The sequence below is a fragment of the Pongo pygmaeus genome, chromosome 7 (genome assembly GCF_028885625.2).
Source record: "Pongo pygmaeus isolate AG05252 chromosome 7, NHGRI_mPonPyg2-v2.0_pri, whole genome shotgun sequence".
In the NCBI taxonomy this organism is placed as follows: domain Eukaryota; kingdom Metazoa; phylum Chordata; class Mammalia; order Primates; family Hominidae; genus Pongo; species Pongo pygmaeus.
In genome coordinates, this window is record NC_072380.2 from 77840480 (window position 1) to 77863697 (window position 23218).

A 23218-nucleotide genomic window follows, 5' to 3' on the forward strand; every position below is an offset into this window, starting at 1 on the left:
CAACCATTGTTAACACCCCACCCTGGTACTCTAGATGTTTTTTTTTAAGAATTATTTTCTATATGTATATATACATATAATTTTTCTTTCATCTAAGAAAGTTAATACTATTTTTTTCACATAAGAATTTTATCGGCTGGGCACGGTGGCTCACACCTATAATCCTAGCACTTTGGGAGCCCGAGGCAGGCAGATCACTTGAGGTCAGGAGTTCAAGACTAGCCTGGCTAATATGGTGAAACCCCATCTCTACTAAAAATGCAAAAATTATCTGGGTGTGGTGGTGGGCGCCTGTAATACCAGCTACTCGAGAGGCTGAAGCAGGAGAATCATTTGAACCTGGGAAGTAGAGGTTGCAGTGAGCCAAGATCGTGCCACTGCACTCCAGCCTGGGCAACAGAGTGAGAATCCTCAAAACAAAACTAAACAAAACAAAAATGTATCTATTATCTTTTCATGCCAATAAATATATGTGACATCACTTTTACTAGCCATATATTAGTCTAATATATGAAATTATCATCACTTAATCTTTTTGCTATAAAACTGTTTCAAACTTTTATTTTGCTTACCAACAATTCTGCAATAAAGATCCTTATAACTAAATTTTTGTACACAACCTAATAGATTCCCTTAGAATAAGTATTCAGAAGTAGAACAAGGAATAGGAGTGCACTTCAATAGTGTCTAAAACCCATGCCAAACTGGAAACTAAGTTCTAAAAGAAAATTAGAGAGATTTCCAGAACTGTCCTAGAATTGCTTCCAAAATATGATCTAAGAAAAGGGATCAGGAACTATAAAACAAGGATAAAACATGATGAGATCACTTTAAGACTGTTGGAAATTTTTAGTTTCTTCATGTTTACTCCCCACCCCCACTCCCCTCATCACACAGACACTGTTTTCCTAGAGTAATGACACGTAAAATTCTTACTTTGGAAAAGCCTATAGACTCCTATTATGGGGAAGGGAAGGTGGGTAGTGCTGGGAAGGCTACACCCAGGTGTTCTGTCAGCAGGTTAGCGAAACCTGAGTGAAAAAAGCAAATAGAGGCCACTACAGAGAGGAAAGGATATTAAGCTGAATAATTAACATCATTTAGGAATACAGGAGAGAGGATACATGAGGAACTGGGAACAAGAGTGACTATGAGAATTTAACTAGTACTTTCATCTGAACAATTACTAAAATTTAAGCTCACCCTCTGGCTGTATTACACAATATCTGACCTTCTTACCAATATTGTTTTTTTTTTTCTTTTTTTCTTTTTTTTGACACGGAGTCTCGCTCTGTGGCCTAGGCTAGAGTGCGGTGGCACAATCTCAGCTCACTGCAACCTCTGCCTCCCAGGTCCTGGTTCAAGCAATTCTCCTGCCTCAGCCTCCCGAGTAGCTGGGATTACAGGCACACACCACCATGCCCAGCTAATGTTTGTATTTTTAGTAGAGATGGGGTTTCACATGTTGGCCAGGCTGGTCTTGAACTCCTGACCTCGTGATCCACCCGCCTCGGCCTCCCAAAGTGCTAGGATTACAGGCATGAGCTACCACGCCCGGCCCTCTTACCAATATTCTCATGAGCTCACTCTGTGACGTGAGACAAATTATTTATTTCACAGCATAATGCACAACAGATTAAACTTGCCCTTATTAAAGCTCTGCTTCCATCAAGCCTGGACTATTTATTTTAAGTCCCAGGCTTGTGCTAGTTTACATGGTTACCTACATTCCAATCCAGCTTAGAAAGCCAACAGGGCTCAGTGAATTAATCAAGTTACTATTAAAGAGCAGTTGGCTTTGCTGGCTCTTTTCTAAAATATCACATTACCTCACTATGTGACCATGAACAAACTACCAGCCTCCACCAAAACTAAATGAACACTGTGACTTACTGATCACGGGTATTACTTCCAGTTAATAATTCTTAGCTTCTCTAAGCCAAATCACAAAAAGTGGGATAGCAGACGAATGTAAAAGACATGTTTTTCTCTTGCTTTTCCCTCCTCATATTAGAAAGTAGACAGGAAATACAAGCCCCAGGTCAAGGAAACAAAAGAGCTGGAGAACCAACACAACTGGAGCAGTATTACTCTAACTCTTCCACAGATTCTTTTCTATCACCCAAATCGCATGTTTTCCCACAACCGATATCACAAAAGAGGCCTTTAACAGAAAAGCCTCTGGCTCTTGAGACTCGACCACTACTTGCTTTAACAGTCCACGAGAGGGAGCCCTGCAGCCACTGTATCTGCCACCTTAACAATCATGAAGATACCAATCATGAATTACCTTTGGAGATTATTGTTTAAAATGTTTTTAATTCAGTCCTATAAGGTTTTAACTCTAATCTAGGGCAAGGTCATGTTGAATGGCGCTGGTATTAAAACAAACCTGAAGACGTTCTATATTCTAACCTTCCCTTTCTTTCTCCTGATTTCCCTCAAAAAGAACAGGAGTGGTATCGAAAAGCCTATTGTTAACATCAGGTAATTACACTTACCCTACATCTACGGGACACATTTTCTTAGAAAAAATTTTACATTTAGCATGCATGAATGAATGGGGGAAAATCAGCTAGGTGTCTGCAGCAATGGTCATTAGTAGAGTAGCACGTGCTGACATGGAGAGGCAGAGCAGCAAAGTACATGAGAACACAGGGGCTTAGGAATTAGACACATCTGAGTTTCAATCCCAATTCTGCCACTTTTACTAGTTTTGTGACATTAAACAAGTTAGTTAAGGTCTCTAATCCTCAGTTTCTTCATCTGTAAAACAGGCCCCACAAGACTGTTAGAAAGATTAAATGAGATATGCAGTATGTCTTTGCACATTTTTGGCAAAGAAAAAGCACTTAAAATTAATAGACGTGGTCATTATTATGAATATCAAATATTTTTAAATACTTCATACCATTTTTTTAACAAAACCAGATTTATTTTTCATGACAGTATAACTTCATCCTGAAAACTAATGTGCTAGAGAAATAACTGGAAACATTTAAAATATTTCAAAATAAGCATACAATCTCATTACTGTAAAACAAATATATAGGCCAAGTATGGTGGCTCACACCTATAATCCCAGCACTATGGGAGGCCGAGGTGGGAGGATTGCTTGAGCCCAGGAGTTCAAGACCAGCCTGGGCAACATACTGAGCCTCCATCTCTTTATATTTATATAAAAACGTGTGTGTGTGTATGTGTGTGTGTGTGTGTATAAAATGAATATACAGCTTAAACTTCAGTATGAACCAAAGAAATTAGCCACTCATGATCTAAAAATTAGATCAAAGTTATGTGTATAACCAATATTCCCTCCCAAAAGAATTGCTTAAGGGAGGGAATATTTGTTATGCATGTAACATTGATCTAATTTTTAGATTATGCAGAATTCAATGTTCACTTTGAAAAAATTTAACAAAATAGGGATATGGGAGATATAAAACCCTACAAAAAGGTTACTCAGCCGGGTACGGTGGCTCACGCCTGTTAATCCCAGCACTTTGGGAGGCTGAGGCGGGTGGATCACCTGAGGTCAGGAGTTCGAGACCAGCCTGACCAACATGGTGAAACCCTGTCTGTACTAAAAATACAAAATTAGCTGGGCGTGGTGGCGCAGGTCTGTAATCCCAGCTACTTAGGAGGCTGAGGCAGGAGAATCACTTGAACCCAGGAGGCGAAGGTTGAGGTGAGCCGAGATCATGCCATTGCACTACAGCCTGGGCAACAAGAGTTAAACTCCGTCTCAAAAAAAAAAGATTGATTACTCTTATTGTTATGGATTAGGCATATTTTTACTCTTCAGAGCTGGGATATGGGATATGCTGGATCCCTCTTATGCTGAAACTCAGACGCTGAACATGGCATAGCTCCTCAGTCATTAAATTCTTAATTCCCTTATTAAAGTAAGCTGAGAAAGAAAGATGAAAAACAAAGTACACAAAGTCTTAATGCAGTTCCTTCAAAACTTAACATACAAAATAGAGCTGAATTTCCAATTTCACCAACTTGCCAAAGCACAAGTAAAATTAAACTACCATTAAACTGTATTAAGATTAAGGTCCAATACATATCGGTCAATTTCCTAATTTATGCTATCGAGTTAGGGAAGATATTTAGAAGACAGAACATTCTGTTCTTTCAACTTTAGGACAAACAAGAAACAAAGATTAGTGGTTCTTAAATGTAGGCACTTATGAATCACCTGGAAACTAGGTAAAAGTTTTTAAAAAAAACTACACATATATGGGGCAGAATCCTCTGTGTCCTAATGCAATTCAATACAGCAGTGCTAATCTCTACAAGCACCACTTTGTAAGGAATACAATAGAAAGGAGATAGGAGCATGGGTGATAGAAAAGACAAGAAAAAGGGACATGGGATTATTGTTTCCTGGGGTATCGCCATAAACTATTAAAGAAATGTTGGCTTTGAAACAACCTGATATGACTTCAAGAGAAATGAACGACTGGGAAGAAACTAAAATTTAACAGATACTCCAGACAAATAAGATCTTAGTCTACAATACCATAGCTACAAGCACAGGCTGGCAAATTCGAGTTTGAATGAGAGACTAAATTACAAATGATGGATAGCTGCTTTCGCAGACCAAACAGATAATGGTTGGAAAAAAGTATGCTTGTGAATAGGAGACTAATGACCATGCAGTACAGTACGAAAGTTAGACAAGAGAAAAATACTATAATGAAGAAAGCTGCATGGCTGAGGGAAATGCTGAGCAAACTATTTGTACACCTAAAGAAAAGGAGAAAAGTACTAAAAGCTTCCAAATATAACAGAATCTACCCTTGTATGGGAGTTACTAGATATTAAAGAGTGAGATAAACTAAGACAATATAATCAGTACGATATGAACTTTTAAGAAACATGTTCTTTCATGTCATAATACAACTAAATATGAAACAAATAAAGTCTAACACAGTCTTATCAGAAAAACAGGAAACAACTCCAAATCAAATATACATGAGGAACTAAGGGAAATTTAGGGAAAATTCTGTATGCTTTCATACAGTCATTGTAATAAAGACAATATGAGACACATGATTCAACAGAAAGGCAGCAACCAGCCTGAACTTGGTTAACAGTTCATACAGATTATACAGAGAGAACTACAAACAGGCCTCTGTAAAATCTAACTGTAGGAGATACACAGCCATAGTCAATTCAATGCAATAAAAATATACTCAGTCTCTACTATGAGCCAGAAGCTGCCAGAGACCAGAAATATAAAGATGAATAAAACTAAAAGCCTAAAGTGAAGAGCTTATAGGCTACAATGTAAATATCCTGAAAGGTCCCCCTGCTGCCCTAGCATGGGATGAAGTAAACTGTTAAAATGAATACAGAGCTCAAGATAATGGGCGAAACATACTTACATGGACTGGAACATTACTGTGTCCCAAGAGTAAAAAGAAAATGGAAAAAACTGCATTTGTGTTGACATGAGAAACACTGAAAGAAAACACATTCCTTGTATTACATCTTGTTGGATGTTGGCAGAGAGACCAGGCCCTCCAGTCTGGATGACGTCAATGAGCTTTGGCAAATTCCATGAAGAGAACTGTCAAGCTGACAACTTCCATTACTATTTAATAATCATGCCAGAATCATTCAAAAGAACACATCAGACTAGAAATTCTAATGGGCATGCAGAATGGGATTATAATAATTCTTTAATGTTTAAGACATTAGTATCTCTTATACGTTAAAAATAATGTGAAACTAAAGAATGATTTATTAAGTTTAGAGACAAATTTAGAGCAGACAAGAGATGAATTTTTTTTTTTTTTTTTTTTTTGAGATGGAGTGTCACTCTGTCACCCAGGCTGAAGTGCAGTGGCACTATCTCGACTCACTGCAACCTCCGCCTCTTGGGTTCATGCCATTCTCCTGCCTCAGCCTACCAAGCAGCTGGGATTACAGGCACCCGTCACCATGCCCAGCTAATTTTTGTATTTTTAGTAGAGATGGGGTTTCGCCATGTTGACCAGGCTGGTCTTGAACTCCTGACCTCAGGGTGATCCACCCGCCTTGGCCTCCCAAAGTGCTGGGATTACAGGCGTGAGCTACCATGCCCAGCCAAGATGAATTTTTGACAAAAAAATCAATATGGAATTTATTTCATGTTCACTTAATTTAGGACTCAAAATATTTTATTTCAAGAGACCAAGTATATGGCTAATTGAACAGAGGAAAATCTCTGCAGGAATATTTAAGACTCTTACTTTAGCCGACTGAAGTTACTTATTCAAAAGAGGAAAACTAAACGAGGAGCCTCCTGGTTATCTTTACGGAGTTGAATGAAAGCAGAAACTTGAGAAGCCTAGTAAGGAGAGGCTGCCACAGTAAAAAATGATGCTTAGGAGCAAGGGAGCCTGTTAGAACACTTAGAAAGCTCCGGGCACCACTTTACGGTCAGCCCAGCATTGACGTCAGTCTCTTCCTCTCTCCCATGCATCACCCTCTCTCTATTTCCCCTTCTCTCCTCTTCCTCCATTATCTTTTCCTCCCAATTTGCTGGGGCTACCCATTGCTCATTGTTATTAAGTGCCTCAAACTTAAATTTTCCCAGCATCAGTCAGGAGACCAAACAGGTTAACATTAGCTGAATGAAAGGGCATCAAGAATCAATTAATTAAATGCAGGAGGACCACAAATCTGTACCTTAATGGGTGTAATACTTAGATATAGGGCAGGTCTGAGGATTAGGAACCTTTTTAAAATGGGATGAGAGTTGAGGAAGTTTCTCAATGGGTCTTGGAAAAGTATTAATGCCAACATTTTCAGTTTAAATATTTGTCAGAAATCAGTCTGTTCACTCAAAACAACAACAACAATACCCGGACCACCACATCCAACCGAATCTTGTTTTTAAAAAAAGGTATATATTAAATACATCATACACTTAAAAGAATTAGATCCTTTATTTGTGGCTAATCTTGTAGCCCTCAACACCAACACAGGATTGCATGCACAGCTTTGGGGGACAGACACAGGGCAAAGAGGTTAAACATGAAGCATGAACCTTAGATTTTTGTTACGTAAATAAATCATCAATGACCAGCATAGTATGAATGTTTATGGATTAGTTGTGATACATTTCCAACTGCATGACCAGAGACTGTGCTTTCTGTTGTATAAGCAACCACAGTCCTTCTATCAGGTTGAATAAAAGTTTTTAACTAATGGGAGTGTAGTATTATGATGTATATATTGGTTTTCATCCACAGTCCCAGGCTAACTCCTATATCCCTTGTTACCGTCTTTTATTAAAACGCTGGGTATGTTAGGCCTAAGGAAACAATCTCTCCAATATTCTCCTATTCTCCTTTCACCTGTTTCAATCTTCCCTGGCCTTTCTGATTGTGAGTCTTAAGACTCTCCCCAGAGAGGGTCTTGCCCCATACCCTGGGGGAATCTGGGGGAAGGAATGCTGACCTCATAAAGCTTTCACAAAAACCCAAGAGGACTGGGTTCTGGGTGCTTCCACATAGCTTAACATGTGGAGGTTCTTGGAGGGTGGCGTCCCAGGGAAGGTGTGGAAGTTCCGCACCCCTTCCCCCATACCTCACCCTACACATCTCTTCATCTGGATCCTTTGCAATATCCTTGATAACAAACTGGTAAATATAAGTGTTTCCCTGAATTCTGTGAGCTGCTCCAGCAAATTAATCCAACCCAAAAAGAGGGTCCTGGGAACCGCAACCTGAAGCTGGTCAGTCAGAAGTTCCAGAGGCCGGGACTTGTGACTGGTGTCTGGGTTTTGGGGGCTGGGAGGCAAGTTTAGGAACTAAGCCCTTAACCTGTGGGATCCGACACTCCCTCCAGGTAGATAGTGTTGGAACTGAATTAGAGGACACCCAGTTGGTGTCCACCGCTTGGTGTGTTGGGAGAAACCCCTCCACACATTTGGTCACAGAAGTCTTCTGTGTTGATGACTGCCATGGTGGTGTAAGAGCTGAGGGAAAACACAGTTTGAGGGTTTTTCCTACACAGTGAGCATCCACAAATTTAAACAGTATCTTTAATGAGCTAAAATATTCCAAATCTCTTAACACAAGCCACTAGTATAATTCTGATATGGTTTGGCTGTGCCCCCACCCAAATCTCATCTTGAATTGTAACTCCCACAATTCCCATGTGTCGTGGGAGGGACCTGGTAGGAGGTAGTTGAATCATGGGGATGCTAATTCTCATGATAGTGAATATGTCTCAGGAGATCTGATGGTTTTAAAAAGGGGAGTTTCCCTGCACAACCTCTCTTGCCTTGTCTGCTGCCATGTGAGATGTGCCTTTCACCTTCGGCCATAATTGTGAGGCTTCCCCAGCCAGGTGGAGCTATAAGTCTAATAAACCTCTTTCTTTTGTAGATTGCCCAATCTCGGAATGTCTTTATCAGCAGCGTAAAAACAGACTAATACAAATTCTTACTGATACCTGTATTCTCTTTTAATCACAAAATAGAACATTTCCCAGAGAAGAAAATACTATTTCAAGAAAATACTCCAAGAATGTTTCTGGTCATCCTAAAGTGATGTTAACAATGACTTCTTTATGTAAAAAATCCCTTTCTCAAACTCATAAACTATGTAAATATGTAAGATAAATATTACCTTCTGTGCTACAATAATAGATAATAAAAGATATAATCAATAATAATACAAAAAGGTCAAGAATGCATCAGAAAACTTATTTAGTGACAGATGCTATCTGAGGAAATGTTTTTATTCTGGCATGAAGAGCCCACTAAAAGTAACAGACATGGCCAGGCGAGGTGGCTCACACTGTAATCCCAGCACTATGGAAGGCTGAGGTGGGCAGATCACTCGAGGTCAGGAGTTCAAGACCAGCCTGGCCAACACGGTGAAACCCCGTCTCTACTAAAAATACAAAAATTAGCCGGGCGTGGTGGCAGGCGCCTGTAATCCCAGCTACTTGGGAGGCTGAGGCATGAGAATTGCTTGAACCAGGGAGTTGGTGGTTGCAGTATGCCAAGATCATGCCACTGCACTCCAGCCTAGGTGACAGAGCAAGACTCAGTCTCAAAAAAAAGGAAAAAAAAAAAGTAACAGATGCATGCACATATTTTTTAAAAAAATTGTTATGAAAGTCTGCATGATACAGCCATCTGATAAATGACTTAACTTGAAAATTATAGAATTTATTGATTAAATCAGAATCATTGCAACAAAGCTGCCAAACTAACCCTGAGAGCATACTTGTACCAGATCTTTGAGAAACACTTCTTGGCTAGAAGAATTCATAATCATCAAAATCCCTCTATCTTGTGTAACCACGAATACAAGTTAGTTTCAAAATGTCTTCCCAAAGCTTGAACTCTCCCGGTTCTTTATAAATAACTACAGAACTGGCCTAATTTCAGTTAATTAACAAATATGTGATCTAGATTGGGTGCAGTAGCTCATACCTGTAATCTCAGCACTTTGGGAGGCTGAGGCAGGCAGGTCACTTGAGGTCAGGAGTTTGACACCAGCCTGGCCAACATAGTGAAACCCCATCTCTACTGAAAATACAAATATTAGCCGGGCATGGTACCGATTGCCTGTAATCCCTGCTACTCGGGAGGTTGAGGCAGGAGAATTGCTTGAACCCAGGAAGTGGAGATTGCAATGAGCCAAGATTGCGCCATTGCACTCCAGCCTGGGTGACAAGAGTGAAACTCTGTCTCAAAAAAACAAAAACAAAACAAAACAGAAAAACCCCACGAATATGTGATCTGAGTATAAACCTGTGATTTTTAATTAGGTGAATAATTTCATAATACCATACTCTTAAAAATTTTTGTCCAGAGATAATTTCAAAACACAAACATACAAAAAGTTACAAAAATAAATAGTATAAAGAACACTCTTTTCTCAGATATGCATTGTTAACATTTGTCTTATTACTTGCAGTATACTTCCGTGTGTGTGTTTGTGTAACACCTAATTCTTTTTTCTGAACATCTGAGGGTAGGTTATAAGCACTCTACTCCTTCACCTCTGTATTAGTCTGTTTTCAATGCTGCTGATAAAGACATACCTGAGACCGGGTAATTTATAAAGAAAAAGAGGTTTGATGGACTCACAGTTCCATGTGGCTGGGGAGGCCTCATAATCAGGGCAGAAGGCAAAAGCCACGTCTTACCTGGCAGCAGACAAGGGTGAATGAGAACCAAGCAAAAGGGAAACCTCTTATAAAATCATCAGATCTCGTGAGACTTATTCACTACCACGAGAACAGTATGGGGGAGAACTGCCCTGATGATTCAATTACCTCCCACTGGGCCCCTCCCAGAACATATGGGAATTATGGAAGCTACAATTCAAGATGAGATTTGGGTGGGGACACAGCCAAACCATATCAACCTCTAAACACTTCAGTGAAGAACACCGTAACTTAATACATGTTTCTATTATAAACAAGGTGAAGGTGAATGTCTTTGCATATACATTAACATTTATATATGATTACTCCATTTGCATACATTTCTAGTGGTGAAATCAAAGAGAAAAAAAAGCTTAAAGGTGATACACATTACCAAACTGCCCTCTAAAAAGTCTGTAACAATTTGAACTTCTTCCACCAGCTCCTTAGCTGATTGCCTAGGTTTCTAAATTTGATAGGAATTTGTTTAGATGTGAGGTTTAGCATTGTTTCTTGTGTTTAATGTGTTTCTGTGCTCAACTGATTTTCTTCTTTTGCCTCTTCATACCCTTTCAGAAAAGACTCGTAAAAGTCAGAACCTGCTGGATAAGAAGGCCTATGGCAAATCCTACTGAAGATAAATTTATAGGCCTTAAGAGAATAAGGACTATGACAAAAACAATCCAAACCACAATAATTCATGGTAGGAAATATTGTGGCGTCTACATAATAAAATGGTTGAGGTCCTTCTTGTTAATTTTGAGGCCTATAATTGCTCCTTAACTGGTCAGGTATCTTGGATGTCAGCTGGCTCACAGGAGAATGTATCTTCATAATGTAAACCCAAACGTTGCTTATAATAAACTGTACATATAAAAAATCTTAAAAGAAAAGTTCAATATTGCAATATAGATGTCTAATTTCTAGGTAAATTTAGTAAACAGAATATGTTCAACATGGAAAAAATCATACTCCAGAAGTAAGTTAAAAATATTTCAACATCTAAAAAAAAATTCAGCAGCACCCACAGATATAGCACATAGAAGAAATAAAAAAATTATGAATAGTTTTAATAAATAACAGTAATATCATATGTCTTTAACCTGTTGATATCGATCTCCCTCTATATTTTAAGCTCTCTCTCTCTTTAAAAAGACCTGACCCTGGGTAAAGGGTAGAGGATGGATCAAAGAACAGATAATCCTGGCTGGGCGCATGCAGTGGCTCACGCATGTAATCCCAGCACTTTGGGAGGCCAGGGCGGGCGGATCACCTGAGGTCAAGAGTTCGAGACCAGCCTGGCCAACATGGTGAAACCCCATCTCTACTAAAAATACAAAAGTTAGCCAGGCGTGGTGGTGGGTGCCCGTAATCCCAGCTACTTGGGAGGCTGAGGCAGGAGAATCGCTTGAACCTGGAAGGTGGAGGCTGCAGTGAGCCAAGATTGAAAGATTGAGCCACTGCACTCCAGCCTGGGCGACAGATCGAGACTCCGAGACTCCATCTCGAAGAAGAAGAAGAAGAAGAAGAAGAAAGAAGGAGGCGGAGGAGGATGAGGAGGCGGAGGCGGAGGCGGAGGTGGAGGCGGAGGAGGAGGAGGAGGAGGAGGAGAAGCAGCAGAAGCAGAAGCAGCAGAAGCAGAAGCAGCAGAAGCAGAAGCAGCAGCAGAAGAAGAAGCAGAAGAAGCAGCAGCAGAAGAAGAAGCAGAAGAAGCAGCAGCAGCAGCAGAAGAAGCAGAAGAAGAAGCAGCAGCAGAAGCAGAAGAAGCAGAAGAAGAAGAAGAAGAAGCAGAAGAAGAAGCAGCAGCAGCAGCAGAAGAAGCAGCAGAAGCCGCAGAAGCAGAAGAAGCAGCAGCAGAAGAAGCAGCAGAAGCAGCAGAAGAAGCAGAAGAAGCAGAAGAAGCAGCAGAAGAAGCAGAAGCAGAAGAAGCAGAAGAAGCAGAAGCAGCAGCAGAAGAAGAAGCAGAAGAAGCAGCAGAAGAAGCAGAAGAAGCAGAAGAAGAAGCAGAAGAAGCAGAAGAAGCAGCAGAAGAAGCAGAAGAAGAAGCAGAAGAAGCAGCAGAAGAAGAAGCAGAAGAAGAAGAAGAAGCAGAAGCAGCAGAAGCAGAAGCAGCAGAAGCAGAAGCAGAAGCAGAAGCAGCAGAAGCAGAAGCAGCAGAAGCAGAAGCAGAAGAAGCAGAAGCAGAAGAAGCAGAAGCAGAAGCAGCAGAAGCAGAAGCAGCAGAAGCAGTAGCAGCAGCAGCAGAAGCAGCAGAAGCAGCAGAAGCAGAAGAAACAGAAGCAGAAGCAGCAGCAGCAGCAGCAGCGGAAGCGGAAGCGGAAGCAGCGGAAGCGGAAGCGGAAGCAGCGGAAGCGGAAGAGGAAGAGGAAGAAGAGAAGAAGAAGAGAGGAAGAGGAAGGAAGAAGAAGAAGAGGAAGAAGGAAGAAGAAGAAGAAGGAAGAAGGAAGAAGAGGAAGAGGAAGACGAAGAAGACGAAGAAGAAGACGAAGAAGACGAAGATGAAGAAGACGAAGAAGAAGACGAAGAAGAAGAAGACGAAGAAGACGAAGAAGAAGACGAAGAAGACGAAGACGACGACGACGAAGACGACGACGACGACGAAGACGAAGACGACGAAGACGAAGACGAAGACGAAGACGAAGAAGAAGAAGAAGAAGAAGAAGAAGAAGAAGAGAAATATCCTGAAAGTAGGGGATAAATGGTTAGTTAGGAGAATTCCAGAATAACCTCAGACAGTGGTGATAAACGACTGGTTCAAGGAGAATAAGAGATAACGAGGCAGAAAAGAGATGAATAGAATAGGCTATGTAAGCATACAAAAACCCAAAGAATTTAATGAGACTGGATTTAAGCAATGAAAGAACAGAAAGAGACAACAATTTTACAACAGGGAAATTAACAGTGAGTTTAGGGTAAAAGTAAACAGGTGCACAAAATAAGTGGGTTGAGGAGCTGTAAGCAGAGAACATTCTAGCTTTAATGAATTTAATACACATATCCAGAATTTTGCAATCAGAACACCTAGGAACTATTTTTATTTCAGCATGCATGTAAATTTTTGTATCATTAGGGAAAATAGTCTTATTTTTAATTCTATACAAGGTAGAGGGCACATTATAGTCTTTCAAAGCTTCAGTACCTCTGAAGGTTTAAACACATCCTGCAAGGTTGCTTTAGTGTTTGTATCTTTGCCAAGTCTGAGATTATAGGAAGTGAATGGGTTTGTGGCATAAATCACAAATTCCTAATCCAAGGAACTTCATAGGGAAGAAGAGGGGTAAAAAAGGACAACTTTGCCTCCAGGTAAATAAACTCCTGATATCTTCAACTCTACTGCAAGGGAGAAACGAAATACCCCACAAGGAAGAAATCTTAAGATTCATAATTGGAAAGAAAAGAAGGATAATCCTCCTGGTCATTAAGTCCAAGGCAGCTCAACTTTACTGTGCATAAACTCAAGCTTAGGGTTAAACTGGCCAGGTGCGGTGGCTCATGCCTGTAATCCCAGCACTTTGGGACGCCAAGGCAGGCAGATCACTTGAGGTCAGGAGTTCAAGACCAGCCTGACCAGTATGGTGAAACCCTATCTCTACTAAAAATACAAAAAAAAATAAGCCAGGTGTGGTGGCACGCACCTGTAATGCCAGCTATTTGGGAGGCTGAGGTGGGAGAATCACTTGAACCTGGGAGATGGAGGCTGCAGTGAGCTGAGATCGTGCCACTGCACTCCAGCCTGGGCGACAGAGTGAGACTCTGTCTCAAAAAAAAAAAAAAATTAAGAAAAAGTTTTGTAAGCTAACTCCTGCAGAGAACAAGTTCAGGCTAATGTTTAGGACAATCAAAGGAGTCAGTGGAAGAAGGGAAGGCCTGAAGATGACCAACAGATTTTAGTCATAGCGGGAGCATGTGCTCATTTCTCTGATTAGATCACATTTCACAAAACACACTAGATTACAATTTCAAAAAGAACTCCAAGCTGTGTGATAAGCAGAACCTATTATAAGCAGCAAAGAATAATGCATTTTTCTCTATTAAAAAAACCCCTCTAAATTATATTACCATGGTGGCTTAAAGAGACATCATATTCTTGTTTTGTAATAACTACAGGACCAATTCTATAGCAAGAGTCCATTTTCAACTACAACTTACACATTTGTCACCTTTTAGGAACAGCATGATGAGATCGAGAGGATAACCTGCTGCTCTTAACACTGAGCTGCCTCCAATGTTCTAAATACCATACTACAAAGCTTCCACATCACTGGATCAGGATATAAGCATAGATACCAAAACCTCAAGCCCGGTTCTGCTTCATATTAATTTGAACCATTTTTTTGTCATTAAGTTTCATTTATTATCCAATTTGACCTTCTTTATCTCTTAAAAGGAACATTTAACCCATTTATCTTTATTATTAACATTGATATGTTTGGTCTTCCCTGTCTTGTCTTTTAGATTTATTTTATTTGCTCCTGGTTTCCTAGTGATTTAGATAGTACATATCCTATTTTAATTTCATTAGAGATACTTCTAACAATCTAATCATTTTTAATGTCCCTCCCCCACCAAAACATCCCATTATGCCCCCTATTTAAAACTTCTAACAGTTATATTTTTCAAATTCTCTTATTTCACTAAATTCAATGAATGTTAGGGGGTGGGCTGGAGACTCCAAATACAATTGTACTTTTCTTTATACAAATATCAATATTTAGACTTAACTCTTTTACTGATTTCCTTACCCACAGCCAATCCTTATTTATTGCAACATCAAAACATATTTTTACTTAAACTTTCCAACGAGCAATACATTCACATGAGTCAAAATTCAAAAGGTCTACAACTAAGTTTCTTTCCCCTCCCATCTCCTCAAGCCACCCAGTTTCCATCCTGGAAGCAACCAATGTTACCAGTTTCTGCTACATTATTGCAGAAAAACTATGTATTGAATCATCCTTGCTTCCTTTTCTAAAACAACCCCACTATCGCTGAAGTATTACTCTTTCATGCTGTTGGAAATCCTTATTCTAATAAATATTTTTAAAAGATTTTTTGTACTGACATTTATAGTGAGAATATTATACTTATAAAAAGTTATATTTGCTTTATAAAATTACTCTGAATGGTTCCCTCTTTATAATCTGAAAGTTTAAAGAGTTTTGAAACTAATCATCAATCTTTTAAAGATCTTAAATAATTTGCCTATAAAATTCTCCGGCCCTCAGGCTTTTAGAGGGATAACTCTTACACAACTTTCTCTAACATATTGGTTCTCAGGAGTCTTTCACACTCTTAAAAATTATTGACAACCCAAATAACTTTAACTTTATATGGGTTATAGCTATCAATATTTACCACAGAAATTAAGTATTTACCATAGAAATTAAATTTTTAATATTTAAATATTTAGTTAATTTAAAAATATATAAAACAAAATTTATTTGAAAATATTTAATGGCTAAATATCGTTTAAATTTATTTAAAAAATGTATTACTATAAACCCATAACATGTTAACATAAATAATTTTTATTAAAAATAACTATATTTTCCAAAACAAAGAAAAATGTAATGAGAAACGTCCGGCTGTTTCTCATATCTGCTAATACACTGAATTTACTGAGACATCACACATCATGCAGCCTTGGAAAACTCCACTGTATCCTTGAGAGAGAATAAAAGCAAAAAAGGCAAATAACATCTTAGTATTACTATGAAAATAGTTTTAACCTCACAGACCCCCAAAAGGGTCTTGAGGATCCCAGACTGCACTGTAAGTACTGCTGGATTAATGTATGTTTTCTACATTCAGTTCTGATAAACTGTAATTTTTAAGCAAATTTTCTGGATCATACAAGTGTTCAAATATATTTTTGGGGTCAAGCAAAATAGTCCCTTTCGATTCTTGTATTTGCTCTTTATCTGTGGTGTTTTCCCCTCTTATTTTTTGAGTATGCACGTTAGCTCCATTCAGTCTCTAAGTTAGCTAGCAACTTATCTGTTTTACTGCAAACAACCAGCTCTTAGTTACAGAGTTCTACTTTTATTTTAGTTTACTAGTTCATTGATTGCTGTTTTTTATCTTTAACAACTACTTTATCTTTTCTTAGGTGTATTTTGATATTATTTTTCTAACTTCTTGAGTTGGACTACTTAGTTGACTTATTTCATTCTTTCTCATTTATGAATGTAAGTATTTTTTAAGGCTATGAATTTTCCTGTAAGCACTGCATTAGCTGAATTTCATAGATTTTCCTATATAGTCTTTAATTATCACGTTTTTATGGTCTACCTCTTTGACCCAAGAAGTACTTATTTCAGAATTTGAAAAATTTCCAGGTGGCCAGGCCTTTTTGTTTTCTTGCTTTGCTATTAATTTCTAGTATCAGTGATCCTACGTCCTCTGTCAGTTGCCTCTCTTATTTCTTCCCTTTTCTTTGAGACGAAGTCTCGCTCTATAGCCCAGGCTGGAGTGAAGTGGTGTGATCTTGGCTAACTGTAACCTCTGCCTCCCAGGTTCAAGCGATTCTCCTGCCTCAGCCTCCGGAGTGGCTGGGATTACAGGCACGCACCACTGCACCTGGCTAATTTTTACTATTTTTAGTAGAGATGGAGTTTCACCATGTTGGCCAGGCTGGTCTTAAACTCCTGACCTCAGGTGATCCACCTGCCTTGGCCTTCCAAAGTGCTAGATTACGGGCGTGAGCCACCATGCCCGGCCTCTTCCCTTTTCTTTGCAACAAAAGTCTCTGAAAGAGTTGTTTATACTTGCTATATCTAATTCACATCTTTCTGTTCTCTCTTAAATTTACTTTAATTTCAGGCTTCCCCTACACCATGTCCACATTGCTAAATCAATGTTATTGATTTAGCATTCCTCATCTTACCTGAATTATCAGCATAATTTGGCAAAATTAATCAACCAAAATTTGATTTTTTTAATGCATGGTGTGAACATGGTCCAAGATTCACTTGATTTAGTGAAATTGCTATTTCTACCCATTGCATTATTTATCTTCTACCTACTGCATTACCACACTTGTCACAAATCAAATATCCATATATGTGTGGGTTATTTCTGGATTCTACAGTATGCCTTTATTCTATTTGCCAGTCCTTGAATTAACATCACCTTGACTTAATTATTATTGTTTATAATAAGTTTGATAGCTATGAGATGTAAACTCCGTAATTTCGTTCTTCTTCTTCCTAATTGTCTTGGCTATTCTTGGAGCTGGGATTTTTCACTGTGATTTCACTAAACCTATACAGTTCAATTTAGGAAAGAAGAAAAACTGACATCTTTAAATACTGAATCCTCCAATCCATAAACAACAGTATATATACTTCTATTTAAGTTATCTTTAATTTTTCTATGTAATGACTTACAGTTTTCTATGTAGAGTTATACATATCTTTAGTTAGATTTATCCCTACATATTTGATGTTTCTTGATGCAAATTCAAATTATATATTATGTTAATTTTGTCACTGTTACTTTACAGAAATACCACTACGTACTGACTTTGTATCCAGGAAAACTGCTAAATTCACTTACTAATCCTAACAATTTTCTAAGTACATAACTATGTCATCCATAAAAATGATACTTTTTCTTTTCTAGTCCTTATACTTTTCATTTTTTTTCTTGCATTATTATACTGGCTAGAACCTCTGAAACAATACTGAATAGGAAAGATGATGAAAGATATTCTTGATTTCTCATCGCAGAAAGAATGTTTTAATATTGCACCATTAAATATGATGTTTGCTATGCGTTTTGTAGCCAATGTTTCAGACTGTTTAAGTTTTTCTCTGTTCCTAGCTTGCTCAGAATTATAAGAAAGAACAAATACTGAATTTTATCAAATGCTTTTCTTTTTTTTTTTTTTGAGACAGAGTTTTGTTCTTGTTGCCCAGACTGGAGTGCAATGCGATCCTGGCTAACCGCAACCTCTGCCTCTTGGGTTCAAGCGATTCTCCTGCCTCAGCCTCCCAAGTAGCTGGGATTACAAGCATGCACCACCACGCCTGGCTAATTTCGTATTTTTAGTAGAGACGGGGTTTCTCTATGTTGGTCAGGCTGGTCTCGAACTCCCGACCTCAGATGATCTGCCCGCCTCAGCCTCCCAAAGTGCTGGGATTACAAGCGTGAGCCACAACTTTTCTCCTTTATTTTATTAATATAGTGAATTACACTGATTGATTTTTCACTGTTAAACCAACCTTATATTCCCGGAAAAATACTAATTGGGTCAAAATATATTAATTCTCCCTTTGTGTTATAGATATAATTTGATAATATGTTATTTAGGATGTTTCCTCTACATTCATGAGCGATTTGGCTGTTATTTTTTGTTCTTTCCACATCCTTGTCATGTTGTAGTATCAAGATTACATGCTAGCCTTACGTAACAAATTGTGAAGTGTGTCCTTTTCAGAGTTTGTGGATGACATTTTTAGTTTGACAGTTTATTTTTTTCTAGCACATCAGAGCTATTTTTCCTTTGTCTTCTGCCTTTTGTTTCTGTGGAAAATGAAACAATCTGTTTCTGGCAATCTCCTAATTGCTCCTTTGAAAATAATATTCCACTACCCCTCATTACTTTTAATTCTTTGTCTTTGATTTTGGTTTTCATAGTTATACTCTGGTACACTTAGGTGTGATTTTCTTTTAATGTTACTCTGCTTGAGATTTATAATACTTCCTGAATCTGTCTCTTAATGTCTTTTACCAACTTCTAGAGATTTCTCAGCCATTGCTTCTTTAAAGACTGCTCCTGCTACATTTTTCCCTCTCCTCTCCTTCTAGGACCTTAATTACTTTTTCAAAACATTTTGTGCCAGATTACAGATGGGAGATTAAAAAGGTTTTGACCTTGTATCCCTTTGACAACCAGGGTTGGGAGAGGGCTGTGTCTTCCCTCCATGACCCTGAGCAAGCTGTGTGACACGGCTCATCAACAGAATATGGAAATGTGATGTTATGCCAGGGTCTGGGCCCAGATCTTCAGACACTATGAGTCCTCACACTTCCTTTCTTGAAATGCTTGCTCTGGGAGAAAGTAGCTGCCATGTAATTAGTCCAACTACCCTAAGACTTCCCTGAGACTGCCATTTATGGAGAGAGAAAAATGTTGGCACCACACCTAAGAGTACAGAAGCCATCTTGAAGGTTCCAGCCCTGGAAGATGACATGAGATGGACCAAGGCCCTGGACATAAGGCTCCAGTGTCACTACCCAGCCATTTTTAAGCTGTCTGAACCATTCCAATCAAAGACCAAGACACTGTAGAGCACAGGCAAGCCAAACTTGATATACCCTGACTGAATTCCTGATTCTCGGAATCATAAGCATCAAAAATAGTGGTTGTTTTATGCCAATAAGTTTTGGGGTCATTTGTTACTGGGAGAGGTAATCTTCCTCCGAGGCCCCGAGTGTCCCTACACATTCTTACTGATGTCTCAAGAATACCAAGCCCTGACTACTCTTTGCCTAGGACATATCCCAGGGCTCTGTTTGCAGCTTGCAAACTTAAGGGATGAGTAACATCTCTGTCCTGCAGGTGGCGAGAAACATGAGTCACAGATCACCTTAATGTATTCGGTGAGTGAGATATTTCAAAGTTGGGATTTATTTCTAAGGCACAGCACTTTAGGATTCCAACCGAAGCCTGAATGGTTTACCAGCACCAACCTTCCAGCCTTGCTGGGCTCTAAACACTTGTTTTTGTTTCTCTATCCCTAAGTGTCCATAAAAAGCTCTGCTCATCTTCTAATCCACCTTTCCCAGAATTAGTACATGCTATTAAGAAGAAAAGTAGCCTGAAGTTCTGGACTTATCTCTCTGCCTCAATAGCATGCAGACACATTTGAATACATACATGTCTTTTACATTTTGAATAGTTTTTCTCATTTTTTAGAGCATCAATCCAAATTACTTTAGCTAACATTACTGAAAGTGGAACTCCTCCAGAAACAGATTTAATACGTTTAATATTTAAGGCGTTTAGAAGTTCTGTTTTTTCCCCTTTCCCTCCAGTACAGGCCAAATCCACAAAGAATGCTTGTTTTTGAAATAGGCTTTCTACCAAGCATCTTTAAAGGTGATATACATTTTCAAATAAACCTAAAAGATAACACTTTGTTAAACTACTGAAATACCTTTATAAAATATCATTTGCACAAAAACATTTCAGTTGAAGTAGCGAAGACTAATCATTTGGAATAAAACAACTTTAAAAAAAATATCTTTTTAAAGAAAAAAAGTAATAAATTAGAGGAGAAAAGAAAAGCTATATCAACTTTCATATTTTAGTATCTTCCGCTTCTAATTGTCTCTAAGTATTTACTAAGATTACCTAGAAATAGTGTCATTTACATGACCCAGGTTTTAAAAACATTCCAAACATAATAGAGTTTTTTTTCTGGTATTCTTTTTCCTTTGGAAAACTATGTAATTTATTACAATTCGTAGTGAAAATCCGAGAGAAACATCATGTCTACAAACACTTACAGTGGAAAATACGAAAATCAATATATGGGTGAGAACCTCTTCTTTCTGATTCAAATCCTGCTCGGCTCCTTACACGTACATCTCCTGGACAGAATCAAGAATAAAACATAAGTTTAGAAGGTTGTCATTTGGGAAGAAGCTTCCATATGCAACAAAGGTCCGTGTGGTATCATATTCATATGTAACAGCCCACTGATGATATATGTGGAACAGGTAGTTAAGAGCTGATTTATTCAAAAGGGTTCACAAAATCTCAGTAATGAATTGTAAGGCTGAATGAGGAGGATTTTTTTTAAATCTGCCCCTACAATAATTATTATAATCTATATTTTAATAAGTTAGCCTTCTGAAAGAGGATTCAAGTGTATGATAAGATGACCTAATACATTATTCACATGGGCAACATTTTTTTTTTTAAAAAAAAAAAGGCCATTGGGAAGCAATATCTGTTTTACAGGAGGTTGAAAATCCTCAGCACAAAACTTTAGAAAGCTGCAGAAAGAAGCAACATATTTATTAAGAACCGACTCTGTGCCTAGCACTATACTATGGGCTAAAAGGGATATGAAAAATGGAAAATACATTACTTATTTTCAAGCAGTTTACAATTTCATAAATGTGTAAAAACTTAAAACGTTGAAGACTTTGTTTTAAAGTCAATCTGATTAATCACTCTTTTTCTCATTGACAGTGGGTACATCCAAGGCCTTTAGCTGAGTCTTAAACTTTGGTCTTTGCAAGCTCAATGTCGTTCCTACATGTGCCCACATTACTTCCAGATTTATTTTTCTATACAGCAACATAACCATAGCAACCATGTTCTAGACACTCTTTTTTGTGTTTTACAGGCATTATTTTATTTTCTTCTCTCATCAACCCTCAGAGATAGGAATCTTAATCCTCATTTTACAGATTCAAAAACTTGACTTTGAGAAGTTAAATAGCATGCTGCATGCCACAAAGCTAGTACAAAGGGTAAGTCAGGATTTAAACCCAGCTCCATGGGTTCCAAAGACAGTACTTTTCTCACTACACTTTTACAGCCTCCAAGTTCATAACCTTTAAATCTTCAGCCTCTATCCCTTTGCTCTTGCAATTTGGCTTGCCTAGAGGGCACTCCTGCTTACTCTGTTTCTCTCAGTAGGACCATGACTTCCTCCAAGGCTCACTTCATCGACTATAATTCCATCCCACAATGACTAGTCACCTGTCCTGTGGCCATTCCTTCATGATGCAACAAATGTTAACATGTCAAGCACTGGAAATATAGCAGTGAGCAAAATACGTAAAGTCCCTGTCACTGTCCTCATGAAGCTTATCTTTTTTGTGTGATGACACAAATAATAAATACCAAATTTCAGTCTATGGGAGATCATGAGTTACACGGAGAAAACTAAAGGTAAGAGGAATAGCGAGACAGGAGCAGGGGAGGGTGACTCATTAGTGCAGTCAGAGAAGGCCTCACTGAAAAGGAGGCATCTGGGCAGGGACCTAAAGGAAGCGAGGCAGTGAGCCAGGGAGGAAAAGCCAGCGTAAAACTCCCCAAGACAGAAGCATGCTTGGCACAGTCAATGGCAAGCCAAGAAGCTGGCGTGGCAGGAGCAAGGTGAGTGAGGGGAACTGGTAGGGGTGGGGTGGAGAGGCAGTGGGGTCAGATCATGCTGGACCTTTGCGGCCATCAGAGACTTCTGAACAGAGGAGTCAGATGATTATGTCTGAAAAGGTTCACTCTAGGTGTGATGAGAACAGAGTCAGGGAACACAGGTAGATGACAGGGCCTCCAGTTAAGGAGTAAGTAATAAATGTGGTGGTAACAGCATTGGTGTGGTGAGATTTGGGTGTATTTAAAGGTATCAACCAGTAGGATCTGCTGATGAATTCAATATGGAGTGTGTAAGAAATAGGAAGTAAAAAAATGACTCTGAGGTTTCTGACTTGATGACAGGAAGAGTGGAGTTATATTTACTGAGATGGCAAAAGACTGCAGAACAGACAGACACGGGGAACACAAATGTTTTGCTTTAGACATGTTAAGTTTGAGATATCCATAACATTTACATGGAGATGTTCTACACAGTTAAAGAAAATATGAATCCAAAGCTCTGTCTTAAGGACAGCGGAATCCTGAACATGTTTGTTAGAGAAAGATGGAGACAGCAAGGAGAAAAAGGCTGCGCATTCGTGGGGGAAAAATATGTACTGGAGTAGAAAAGAACTGAGGCAGGTAAGATACACAAGATAAAATAAAGAGGACAAAAAGGAATAGGAGTTACAATAGAACTCTGGGGAACATTTCAGCTTAAAAGTATGAAAAGGAATTAGTGAAGGTGGCAAAGAAGAAAACAAAAGTAGGTGAAGAATAAGGATGGATCAGTATCATAAAGTTGAGGGAGGAATTCTGAGCTGAGGAGGAGTCGTGGGAGAGACTTCTAACAAAAAATGAATAAATTTGCCTGTTGGAATCTTAATATGCCTGTTTAATAAAATGAGTTAAAGTGCAAGGATGAAGGAGACATGGATGAAGACAGAAATCTGG

At 38.7% G+C, this 23218-nt stretch overlaps 2 protein-coding genes across 5 annotated transcripts in view; one reads left to right on the top strand and one right to left on the bottom strand.

The window, feature by feature from the left end:
- The window catches only part of MTFR1 (mitochondrial fission regulator 1), a 135946-nt gene extending 124911 nt beyond the window's left edge, over window positions 1–11035 (top strand). The window contains exon 9 of the transcript XR_010127218.1: window positions 10744–11035. The gene's annotated coding sequence lies outside the window, so the exon portion shown is untranslated. The remainder of the gene's footprint in view (window positions 1–10743) is intronic.
- The window catches only part of PDE7A (phosphodiesterase 7A), a 124803-nt gene that overhangs the window by 42537 nt on the left and 59048 nt on the right, over window positions 1–23218 (bottom strand). For all 4 annotated transcript variants that reach the window (XM_054497507.2, XM_054497509.2, XM_063668815.1 and 1 more), the window contains one exon: window positions 20683–20766. In XM_054497507.2, the coding sequence (XP_054353482.1) occupies window positions 20683–20766 (84 nt within the window). The remainder of the gene's footprint in view (window positions 1–20682; window positions 20767–23218) is intronic.